At 41.4% G+C, this 12,504-nt stretch overlaps 1 protein-coding gene across 10 annotated transcripts in view; it reads left to right on the top strand.

Annotated features, from left to right (window-relative positions):
• The window catches only part of MICU3 (Mitochondrial calcium uptake 3), an 85,541-nt gene that overhangs the window by 32,042 nt on the left and 40,995 nt on the right, over positions 1 to 12,504 (top strand). For 4 of the 10 annotated variants that reach the window (XM_067115242.1, XM_067115241.1, XM_067115243.1 and 1 more), the window contains exon 6: positions 3,658 to 3,822. The exons of 3 other annotated variants lie outside the window; for them this stretch is intronic. In XM_067115242.1, the coding sequence (XP_066971343.1) occupies positions 3,658 to 3,822 (165 nt within the window). The remainder of the gene's footprint in view (positions 1 to 3,657; positions 3,823 to 12,504) is intronic. 3 more of the 10 variants (XM_067115245.1, XM_067115246.1, XM_067115247.1) reach the window with 1 other exon arrangement.

The following is a 12,504-nucleotide window of genomic DNA, read 5'->3' as shown; positions in this document are numbered from 1 at the left end:
CCCAGTTCGTATGGCAGCAGTAGTAGCAGTGTCTATCCTAGAATACTGGCTGCAGACAAGAATGACTGGACATCTGGCCAAAGGTGACCAGACCCATGGCAGTAGCAATAACAGTTCCTGTCATAGCATATCAGTTGCAGACAATTTTGACTGGATATTTAACTTTAGAAATTCAAGAGTGCCACCTTGTAAGCAAAGGTTGCTGAGATATTATATAGAACAAGCTTGTTCTCCAGATTTTGAAGATCATTGTCATTAATAAGTCTGAGTAGGGAGCAAACAGGACCACAGGACCAGAAGGGAGAGGGACTCCACTACAAGACTCTTTCTCAGTACAGTACTCTGTGAAGTTTGACTATGACCAGATTGAGGAAGTTTTCTGTAAGCAGTATCTTGGAGGGAAGTGCACAAGCAGGGACTGGAAAGGAGCTTGTCTTGAATTGACTTTTTCGTCATCATTGAGTAAGGTCTCCTCTTCCACAACTTGACAGATGGCAAAGTAGGGCAGATTAAAGTTTTGGTCCTCACCGTCAGAGCCATCTCCACATATTGAGTTTTTAACTGTATCCAGACACAAATGCTATCTTGCAAGTGCAGGTACCTGGAGGTGATAGTCTACTTTTACTAGATTTTACTTAACCTGTTAAGCGTCCCCCCCAGACGACCTCGCTGCTAACGTACCGTCACACTTTTTTTTTAGTTAACGGCTGCTGATGATAGTTTTTCAAAGTTGATATTCATTTTTATGCTTATAATTCATACTTGTAGTTAAGTGTAGGAATATTAATTAATGATGGAATGAAAAATAATTAATACTACTATTATTTTATTTCAAAAGGCTACATAATACTGAATGAAAAATGTTATGCATACAATTTGCACTATTGTATGCCAATCTCTAAAGCAAGGGGATACACACAATCCTGCTTCACAGTCCTTGCACCAATATTAGCTATTCCTTCTTATGTTGTTCTTCCAGCACTGAGCACAAGTCCTTTGTGGCCTCTTTTTATCTGTAGGTGGACAATAATCAGGAAAGTGCCTGCCAATTAGCCACGAAGGTTTCGCTGCAAGTCGTGGGGGCCTGCGCAAGGGAACAGGTCTTTCTTCTGCATATTTCATAATAAGTCTTTTACTAATCCTCAAAACAAATTCACGGCTTACAACCCTCCCACCAATACAGCAATTCAGAGCAGACATGTCCAATGAATGTCGAAGCTGATTTGCAAATCTCTTTCTTTCAACAAGTAATCAATGATTTCATCATCAGAGTATTTCTCAAAATATTCTAATGGGTTCTCTTTATCCTCAACCGTAAATTTCACGCCGGGATCAGCAACAAAAGCAAAGGGATCTCTCTCTCTCCTCTCGTCGTCCAGTCACATGGCAATGAAAAGTCATCATCACTCCTGCTATCGGAAGAAAAGTTTGTTCCTTCAGTACTGTATCCTCATCACTGGAGGATTTAGAACTAGAGCTCTCATCATCAAACAGGTCATCAATATCAGATGCCTCATCTAGTATTTGATTGATCCCACCTGAAGGAATACTCCTCTTCTTAAGGGCATTCATTGTGAAAGAAGCGAAAAATCAATTTCTCTCGGCAAATGCCCAAAGCATACTGAAAGAAAACCAGCTTTCTAGCATTAAGTGACCACTAGGAAAACGTTGCCAGGCAGCAAATAAGTTTCCATTTACAGCTTACGTGTGCTGAGAGTGTTAACAAATGATGTTCCTACACTTTCTGTACTAGTAAACATATTATTACGGGACTGACGGCTTTACACATGCATTTAAAGTCTTGAACGTAATACCCTGTTGAAGGCGGTACCGAGCAGATCGTGGTAAACGTATTATTTCGTGGGTGACGCTTAAGAAGTAAGGGATGTAGTAATTCATAAATGGATGGAACTGAATTCCTTGGGACCAGTATAAGCAGTGGGACACTTCAGGGATGATTTAGGGGAACCATCATCCTCCTCCTCTTAACCCTTATTGCCACTCTCATGTAATAAGCATCATAACTGAGGCAGCATTGTGGGATACAGTGCTTTCATATAACTGTCACATACCAGGGAAATGTCATCATTTCTCGAAGCAGTAGGAACTGTATTTTTATTCTGTAAGGAGTTCATCCTTCAACATAGTAACCCTCTCACTTGACAGAGCCTGGGGTTCTTTATCTGTCATAGTCCGTAAGTGCTCTTCTTAGATCATACAGGTCTCATTCAGTATCTCGGGCATTCAGCAGCTCAAACCTCCCACCTAAATTGTGATCAAGGAGTTTGTGTGTGATGGGTTTGTGGAGGAACAAATTCAGTTTTTTATTAGATAAGATTTTTTCCTGTGATCTCATCATCCATATAATGATCTCCCACAGCCTTTTATCTGCACAGGACAAAAAGGAAGGTAGGTAGTTGATAGGTATTTGAAGATCCAAGTGGCTCGTGCATAGCAGGTCTTTGCTCTTATTCTGTCTGTTAGGCATAAGACTGGAATGTTTGGAAAATGCAAAAGCTACAAATCTGTGCTATATGTGGTTGATGGGTTTCTATGAAATTTAAGTGTGTATGTGTATATATATATATATATATATATATATATATATATATTATGAAGAATTCAATATTTTAATTGATATCCTATAAAAGTATACATGAGATGTTGTCAGGTATCAAGGCTCGGGTGTTGAAAAGTAATTTTTACATGTTAGCTAGTAATGGATGTCAGGTTTCATGAAATAAGGGCTATGTTAAAGTTGGCAGTTTAACAGATAAATTTTCATTATAGTTAATACTGTACCATATTTCAAGGATGGTTGTTGCAGTTTTTGATATTTATAGATGTTTATTTTGTAAATAATTTTGGGGTTTGAGGTATAGATATAAGATCTTTTGTTAAAGGTAACCATCAGTGTAGTTTTTTGCTTAAATATTAAATTTTTAAACATAAATTTTCTGGACATATAATCTTTGAGAAAGCTGTTGTATGATTATACAGGACTATGAAAAGGCAGGTTTGATGGGATGTTTTGTTATTTACTCTATATAGGTTTCTTTTATGATCCTGAAATGGCTTTGAGTTGTTGAATTGAAAAAATTTTCATTGGATATTGTTTAAAGTTGCTGAATTTCCATGTTACCAAAATTTTAAGTGAAAGATGATTTTCCTTAATGTACATTCTCCCTAATGTACATTAGCTTACTCATAGGTAAGTGCTTTCTCTTTAATGTAAGATTTTTACATGTTGTAGCATTTAGTGTGACTAATGATATTTTTGTTTTGTAAAATTTTAGTTAAGTTCATGTAAATACTCAGAATGTCAGAATATTTTATTTGACTCTTGTTTCATCCCTGCCCATCATTGTTTCACTTGCAGACCATAATAGTTTTTTCTGTACAGATATTAGCATTGATGATTTTCAGATGTTCAGTAATTAAGAGTTGTGTTGTTTTGTTCATTATCTATATTTTTATATTTCAATTGAGCTTCTTCCTTACTCTGTCAGTAATTTTAATGGTAGTAAATGCATTATGCCTGGCTCAGGATGGTGACAGGAAGAAAGCATTGACTTCAGAATCCAAAGGTAATGTTCGAGGCATTATGCACTCCCCTCTCCATTTATAAATTCTGATCTGTACATTCCATGTGAACAGTTAATGGAGATGATAACAGCTGGTGTATTTCAAGCATATGCCACCTGGGTATCAGACACAGCTTCAGATAGTACAGACATCAAGACCACAAAAAAGATAGAGGCAACAAAGCAGGTCGTAAGTGAGCTGCTCATGGGCCGAGACGCCAAGAAAAACCGTGTGGGGGTAATATAGCTGCACTTGTTTTGCGTCCCGTGTATCACCGGTGCCTCGCTCCAGCTGCCTTTTATCTAATCTCTTTCTTCTGGGGAGTCCTCTGCGTGCATTTTGCTGGGTGATAGTCAGAGCACTGAAGCTACTGAATTCTGTTTTTTTTTGTCTTGGAGTCTTGCAATTGATGTTGATTTGTACAATGTCTACTTTTTCTTTTCTGTTTTCTTTTAAAGATTGTCGAGTAAGTGAGGCTGATGCTTTAAAATTGGTAATCACCTGGGTTACTAGTTCAGTTGGTATTAATTAGTCTACATTAATGCAAGTATTTATATAAACACAAACTTGATAAACATCAGATTTGAAAGCTGACCCTTTAAGTAAATTCTTAAGATTTTTCTGTAATTCAGTTGATTTTGTGGAATTTTTCTCATATTTCCCCAAATTTGTAAATTAGTGCTCATTGCTACAGAAAGCTATAATAATTGAGGTTCTGAATTTGATAGTGAAACATAATTCTGCAATATATTTGCAGTTTTAGATATATTTTCATCCAGAAAATATACAGCATATCAATTGCAAGACTCACTCTCTGTTCCTGTCATTTCCAAGGTTTTCCAGTGTGTTTTGCTGTGTAGCAAAGCTTTAGTCTGTCTCTTTAATTGGTTCAGGTTCTAAAAGTATCAGTCCATAGCTCTTTAATTTTTTGCAGTGTTGTGAATGCAAAATGAGTCAGGGTTTTCTTTGGGATCCTTCCTTTAGTGTGTAGATTGTGTGTAATTTTTCATTCAAAAACATTTTTTTTCTATCGGTGATAACTCACTCCTGGGCTGATAGTGTGATATGTTCTTTCAGGTTAACATTCATCTTAATATTACGCAGCGCATGACCATTGGTTAGTCTGGTTTTTGGAATCTTTGTTTGGATGTGCTCATACAGTTTGTAAATAGCTAAAATCGCCTCTTTCTAATAGAGGAGGAGATTATTTGAATTCCATGAGATAAGCATTTTGTAAGATTTACATTTTGGCATACAGGTATCAAAAACAAGTAAAAATCAGTTGTATGGAATTGCACAAGAACCCCCAGTAGCAGCCCAAGAATATTTAAAAAGGAAACAATGTTTGAATACCACAAAATAAAGATTTTTTTTAATACAGTATTCATTTTAGCCTATTAAAAACAAGTTAAAGTCAGTTGCATGGAATTGCACAGAAATCACCAGTAAAAGCCCAAGAATATTATAGTTTTGTACAAAGATGATAACCTTTGAAAGGCATCATTACACATAAGGTAAGGTTAGACATTTTGAAGCTAGGTCCAGATCAGATTCCATTTATTGTGATGAAGTTTCTGTATTATATTGTCATTCCCTTGCAGTACTTAATAAGCATTGTGCATTTTTTAATACACAAAAAAATCGGGCAGTGTTTCAGTTATTCAGGAGTTATCTAAAATTTATTTTCTGCTTCGTTCAAGGTGCTTTTAATATTTTTTATATTGTAGTCACAAGTATTGAAAACCCTCAGATTTCTTTATGTTTCATATATGCAGTAAAGTGGAGTACTTTGTTATTGGAAGTTTTGAAATCGGGAGAAATTTCAGTGAACCCGTATTCCTGTGCAGTCTGTTGAGGCTGTATTTACAAAGCCATTGTCATAAAGAATATCCCAGATTTTTTCCTTTTCAGATAACAAATTAAAGGTTCACTTAGTTATTTAATTTCTGGTGTTTATTGTGTTTAAAATCTGGCATAAAGAAAATGGGAGACATCCCAGGCTTTAAAATACAGTAGTCTTAACTGATATAGGATACCAGTGATACATCTTGAGGTTTGCACTGTCAATTGGAATACGGTCTGGAATTATAAAATACAGTACTTTAATAAGGTGTTAGGGTACTTAAAATGTGGAAATGTCAAAGAACCAGTTTTTTATTCTTGAGACAGGTTATTGTGCAGCAGGAAATTCCTCATATAAACAGAAATTTTATGATATAGTGCAAGAAGAACTAAAGTTCATTGGATCTGTGGCTTAGTCCATTTTGTACTTGGTCAACTTGTGCCAAATCCTAGTTAATGTGACAGATAATTCGTTTGCTGAGATGCTTTTATGGGGTTTACATACCACAGGAAATAGTTGATTGCAACTGATTATTAGAATTTTATATTAAAAAGCATTAAATTAAAGAGCTGCCTCTGGTAATGTCGAAGAGTTTTTGTTTAAAGTTGAAAAATTTGGTAGGTACAGTTATTTTTTTGCAAAAGTGACACTCTGAACCAAAAAAAGAGATAAAGCCGCTATGTCGAATTAGGAAATTATATGCTTTCTTGGCTGTATAACAATACTTAGGAATTTGTTGTTGTCTCTTTCACACAAGATTTTTCTTCCAACAAGACGTAAGATTTTTGTTATTCGTGGTTTAATTTGAATAAAATGTTTGTGTACTCATGGCTTAATATAATGAGTGTAAGTAGTATTTACTTTAGTCTAATACCTTTTTGTCAGCTTCTCGATAAAGTATTAAGTGGTGAAGTGAGTTGTATATCCTCTGTCCATGAAATTTCAGGTAATGAAAACTTTCGGCTCTTAATGATAATTGAATCTTAGTTAAATAGCAATTAAGAGACGTAAAGCAAATTATAATAATTATTATACCACTCATACCTAAGACCTTGGCAATTTACAGACAGCAGTTTACTTGGAGTAGTATAGTAGAGTTATATCTCTCCAGGCAAAAGATATCTGCTGACTAAACATAGTTCAGCATATCTTAAAAAAAAAAGAAGTCTTCAGTGAGGTGGGTTCATTGCCATTGCTTCTCAGTCCTTCAATGTGCTTCATGTTTTTTTCACTCTTGACATGTAACTTTGTTTTCACCAAGTATGTACTTCTGACTTTCTCATATAGTCTGTTTCTCTTAGCTTTGTCAGTTCATTTTAGGCTTGCAAAGTAACCTCTTCCTTTCGTGCTTTATCCCATTATAAGATGCTTCTAGAATAGCCTGGGTACTATTTATATACAGTTATCTTGTGCGTGTGGTATTTTAAAATGTTCCTGTGTAGGACTGTGTAATATTTCCATAGCACTTGCTAGAACATTGGTAAGATTACATTAAAAGTCAAGTAGAGATTAAGGCAAGAGACAATATAAGGCCTATTGTGTAACATATCGAATTAACATATGATCAAAGTCAGATGGCTTTTGCCTCCTGTGCTGTGCCCCATCAATTGTAGTGATCATGAATTGCTATTCTCATAAATGAGCACAGTTACAGATCTTGCTGTATGTTGGCTACAGCAACATTGTGAATAATAGCCAGGAAAAATGTAATGGATCAGTTTAGTATTTAACTTAATCCTATGAGACCTTAAATTTACAAATATGGTAGAGAACAGTTTTGTGCTTGCTGAGTGAGGTAGCATTCACCCAGGCTCATAGGTTCACAGTAAGTTTCTGTCTTGTTAAATTGAATAGGTTGATCCACATCATGCTCTTCTTGTGAATGATCAGGATTTTAAAGTTTTTATCCTATTTTTTTCTGAAAGTCAAGATTTCTTGAACTACATCGCAAAAACTTTCCTATGTATTTAAAAGTTTCTCTTGTTATTGGCGACATCTTACTTCCTTTTTAGTATCACTTTTATCATTTTGTCTGGAAGAGGTTGTTCTAAAGTTGTAAGAGACAGTGGAAATATATTGATTAAGATATGGTTGTTTGTAGAACAGTTAGTGTGGTATCTTATCTATGATGCAGGATAAACAGTAAAAGACATTTACATGAAAATTAACCTAGTAGGAAGGATTCAGTATAATAAAGTGAAAATAAAGGGAATTGGTAAGTTATAATCCTGAATAGTTCTAAAAACTGCGAATCTCTGGGGGGGATTGAATAGTTGGCAGACATGCAAGTCATTTAGTTTACCACCTGGGACCCGAGAGACCTTGTGCACATGCATCAAACTACAAGAGCTAAGTTGTTAATAATCTTTTTTCATGTACAGTTCAGTTATGTGTGAGGTGGTCCACGGTAAACAAAATAGGCTAGTTTAAAACAGTATGCAGTGGTGAGTTTGTGATGAAGTAATTTATTACGATAATATTAAGCATTTTCATTAGAAAACATTTTGTTGTTACCTCCATGGACAAATACAAATTGAAAAGTACCTTTATTAGCAATAGAGGTACTTTTATTTCCAAAAGTAAGTAGCTTATCCAATCTTATACTTTGTTCATGACACTTACCTGACAGATATATATATAGCTGTATTCTCCGAAAGGGACCGACAGAAATTCAAAAACTTACGGCACACGCAGATGGGCCAGGTGGTTAGTACCCATTCCCGCCGCTGGGAGGCGGTATCAGGAACCATTCCCATTTTCTATTCAGATTTTCTCTGTCGCCGGTATTGTCAACACCTGTTGCCAATACCTCCGCCGTTGGTTTAAATAAACTTTTTCCACTAAGTATTCTGATTGTCTTTTGGTATTTGGACTTTGGCTTTGTGGATAGGCATACGCTTCTTTGGACTGTTTTGATTTTGGTTTTGGCTTTTCCTTGAACGAGATGTCTGGATCTAGTTCTGCTAGTTTCAGGGTGTGTGTTGTTCAGGAGTGTAAGGTGAGGCTACCGAAAGCTTCGGTAGACCCTCACACAGTATGCATGAGATGTAGAGGGCATGTCTGTATGTTGGATGATCGCTGCAAGGAGTGTGAATCGTTGCCTGATTCTGATTGGAAGGCGTACGATTCTTACGTTCGCAAGCTAGAGCGTGATCGTGTAAGGAGGTCTTCCTCCAGGAGTGTGTCGGTAGGTGGGAGTCAGGGTATTAATTTATCTCCTGTTAACCCTTCTAATGCTTCTCCTTTCCTGTAGAGTCGCCTTCTAACCCTGTGATTGCGTCTGCGGAAGGTAATGCCCTTCTTGCGCAGATTTTGAACTCCATTCGTACCTTGGAGTCTAAGGTGTTGGCGATCGAAAGTGCAGTGAAGTGTAGTGATCCCCAGTGTTGTGGAGGGGGCGTCAGATCGGCCCTATAATGCCTCTAGGTCTAGACCTCTGCCGAACTCCCAGGACTTAGGAATGGGCATGTCGAAAGCCGCAAGAGGGTTACGGGGACCCCCACCGATCTGGCGTCCCTTCGGCAGGCCTTGTTGGCGTCTCCCAGGCTGCCAGGATCGTGCTCGCGCCGCGGATCCTTAAGGATTGTTTTTCGTCCTCCGAGGCGTCCTCTCCACTTAAGGGGTCACGTTCTCGGTTGGACTCGTCCTTTCAAGAGGAGCAGCGTTGAGGAGGGCGCTTCTTCTCCTCTTTCGTGCCTTGGACTCTTCTCCCGACTGGCTGCGAGATTTGCCGCCGCAGAAGAGGACCAGGATTTCTTCGGAGGAGGACGTTGCTGAACGTCCCAGCCGCACCAAGAAGAGAGCCCCTGTCGCTCTTGGTAGAAGGAGGAGGACGTCTCCTTCCCCCTCTTCTTCTCATAAGAGCAGCCCTTCTCCTGAGAGGGCTTCCTCTCCTTCGAAGCGTCTTATCCTTGATATGCAGCGGCAGTTAGCTTCCCTTCTCGCTGCTAAGGAGAAGCAACCTCGTGGGCGCCGCAAGGATTTGTCGCTGCCTGTTAAAAGATCTAAGAGGTCTCCCTCTCCTTCTCTTCGTTTGTCTCTCTCCCCTGCGGCTTCTCGTAGTCACCCTCATCGTTCTGCGGATCATCAGCTCTCCTTGCCCGTCGTGACTCGCTGGTTGATCAGGGCGCTCCTCTTGCAGCTCGGCTTGCTGCTAGTAAGAGTTCGCGCCAAGACGCTCTTCTTGCCTCTCCTCCTGCTTCTCGCTCGTTTTGGCGTTCGGCAGGACGCCCACCAGGGCGCTTCTCGTTTTCCCGATCCCTGCATGATGCTCTCCAGGACTCGTCAAGAAGCTCGGCGGCTCGCTCGTCGACTCTCGTCAGGGCGCCGGCAGCTTGTAAGACAGGGCGCTCTTCAGGGCGCCGGCTGCTTTCGAAGCAGGGCGCTCGTCAGGGCGCTCATCAGGGCCTTTCGTCAGGGCGCTCGTCAGGGCGCTCCTCAGGGCGCTCATCAGGGCGCTTCGGCAGGACGCTCCTGTACGAGTTGTTCCTGAATTTTCTGCTGCTTCTTCCCACGAGAAGAGGTCTCTGGGTCGTATGGACCCAAAGGTCTTTGTTTCTCTCTGCCCCGGAAGACTCTCCTGTCGCTCCTGTCGAAGAGGCGGATTTGTCTCAGGAGTCGGACTCTGCTGAACAAGAGCCCCTCTTTCGTCTTTCTCCGATTACAGGATTTTGGCTAGTATGCTTAAGGAGCTTTTTCCTGATAAGTTTCAGCCTTCTGCTCCGCTTTCCCCTCCTTCGCAGTTAGCTTCTTGAAGGTGAGGAAATCGCCAGCTTCCTACAAATGAAGACTTCTTGGCTACAAGAAAAGCTCTCAAGAGGGTCAATGCATGGATGGAAGATAGGAAGTCTCAAGGGAAATCTTCCTTCGCTCTCCCCCCGTCTAGATTGTGCGGGAAAGCGGGTATGTGGTATGAGACGGGAGAGGAAATTGGCTCTAGAGTTCCTTCTTCCTCTCAAGGTGATTTTGCGAGCCTCGTGGATGCGTCAAGGAGGTCTCTTCTTTCTTCAGCTAAGGTGTCTTGGACTCTTTCTGAAACCGACCACCATCTGAAAGGCCTCTTCAAGTCGATGGAGGTTTTTAACTTTCTGGACTGGTGCTTGGGGGCCTTGGACTTAAGGACTCGTAGTCCGGACTCTATTTCTCTGGGGGAGCTGTCCAGTGTACTGTCGTGCATGGACAAGGCCGTCAGGGATGGCGCTGATGAACTGGCTTCTCATTTTGGTACAACCCTCCTAAAGAAGAGGGCTTTGTACTGCAATTTCGCTGCCAAGTCAGTTTCTCCTGTTCAGAGGGCTGAGTTACTTTTTGCCCCTCTTTCTAGCCATCTCTTCCCCAGCCGCTTGTCAGGATCTCGCCTCCAGCCTTAAGGAGAAGGCTACTCAGGATCTCCTTGCTCAATCTTCCAGGCGTCCTAGTGTCCCTTCTACGTCTTCATGAGACTTCCCCGAAGAGACAGAAGCCCTTTCGTGGGGAGATCTTCCTCCTCTAGACCTTTTCGCGAGGAAGAGGTCTCTCCAGAGGCGGAGCCCCTTCTTCCCAAAGGGGCAAGAAGTGATTTTCTCACCTCCAGACACCAGTAGGAGCCAGGCTTCTCCTGTTTTCGGAAGCCTGGAAGGTAAGAGGGGCGGATTCCTGGTCCCTCAATGTGATCAAAAAAGGTTACAGGATCCCGTTCCTCGGAAACCCCCCCCTGTCCTCTACTCCCAGAGATCTGTCGCCTTCTTACCGACCGGAAAAGCAACAGATCCTTTTAGATCTGCTGGAAGATATGATTCAGAAGAGAGCAATAGAGCGAGTCCTGGATCTGGAGTCTCAGGTTTTTACAACCGTCTCTTCCTGGTTCCAAAACAGTCAGGGGTGGAGACCAGTCCTGGGCGTCAGCAGACTGAACAACTTTGTCGTCAAGGAGAAGTTCAAAATGGAGACGCCTCAGTCGGTTATCAATGCACTGCGACCAGGCGATTGGATGGTCTCTCTCGACCTTCAGGGCGCGTATTTTCATGTCCCCATTCATCCTCAATCGAGAAAGTTTTTGAGGTTTGTCCTGAAGGGAAGAGTGTACCAATTCAGAGCTCTCTGTTTCGGTCTGTGTACAGCTCCTATGGTTTTCACAGTCCTGATGAGGAACGCGTTGCCCGGTGGCTTCATCTTGCCGGAGTAAGGATATCGCTCTATCTGGACGACTGGCTCATCAGAGCCACGTCGAAACAAAGGTGTCTGGAGGACTTGCATTCGACTTTGGAACTGACGAAGTCCCTGGGACTTCTTGTGAATTTAGAGAAGTCTCATCTGATCCCCTCTCAGTCCATTCTTTATCTGGGGATTCGGATGGATTCAGCGGGTTTTCGAGCCTTTCCATCCCAGGACCGTCAGCAGCACTGCTTAGTAAAAGTTTCGGCCTTCCTGGGGAAAGAAACATGCTCGGTGAGGAATGGATGAGTCTGCTGGGGACCATTTCATCACTGGAGAAGTTTGTTTCCCTGGGGAGGTTGCATCTCAGACCCCTACAGTTCTTTCTTACAGACAACTGGAAGAACAAGGAGGACTTAGACGAGTCTCTCAGGATCTCTCTCTCCGTCAAGGACCATCTTCGGTGGTGGCTCGATCCTGTAAAGTTGGCAAGAGGGGTCTCTCTCTATCTTCAGAGCCCCGACCTAGTGTTGTTTTCCGACGCGTCCATGTCGGGATGGGGAGCAACACTAGGGGGGGAGGAAGTGTCAGGCACCTGGGAAGGGGAACAGGTGTCCTGGCACATAAATCTCAAAGAACTGAAAGCGATTTTCCTGGCTCTTCAGTTCTTCCAGGATCAAGTTGCAGGTCGGGTGATTCAAGTCAACTCCGACAACACCACGGCCCTGGCGTGCCCTCAAGAAACAGGAGGTACTCATTCCCGGTCCCTGTTCCTGATCGCCAAGGAGATCCTGCTTTGGGCACATTCTCACCAGGTGACGCTTCTCACTCGTTTTGTTGCAGGGGTCGAGAATGTTCGTGCCGACCTTCTCAGTCGACAACATCAACTGCTGCCTACAGAATGGACTCTGAACGCAGAAGTGTGTCAGGATCTTTGGAAACTT

Source organism: Macrobrachium rosenbergii, chromosome 13, assembly GCF_040412425.1.
Source record: "Macrobrachium rosenbergii isolate ZJJX-2024 chromosome 13, ASM4041242v1, whole genome shotgun sequence".
In the NCBI taxonomy this organism is placed as follows: domain Eukaryota; kingdom Metazoa; phylum Arthropoda; class Malacostraca; order Decapoda; family Palaemonidae; genus Macrobrachium; species Macrobrachium rosenbergii.
The sequence above is the reverse complement of the archived record's forward strand: the minus strand, read 5'-3'. Positions and strand labels throughout refer to the sequence as shown.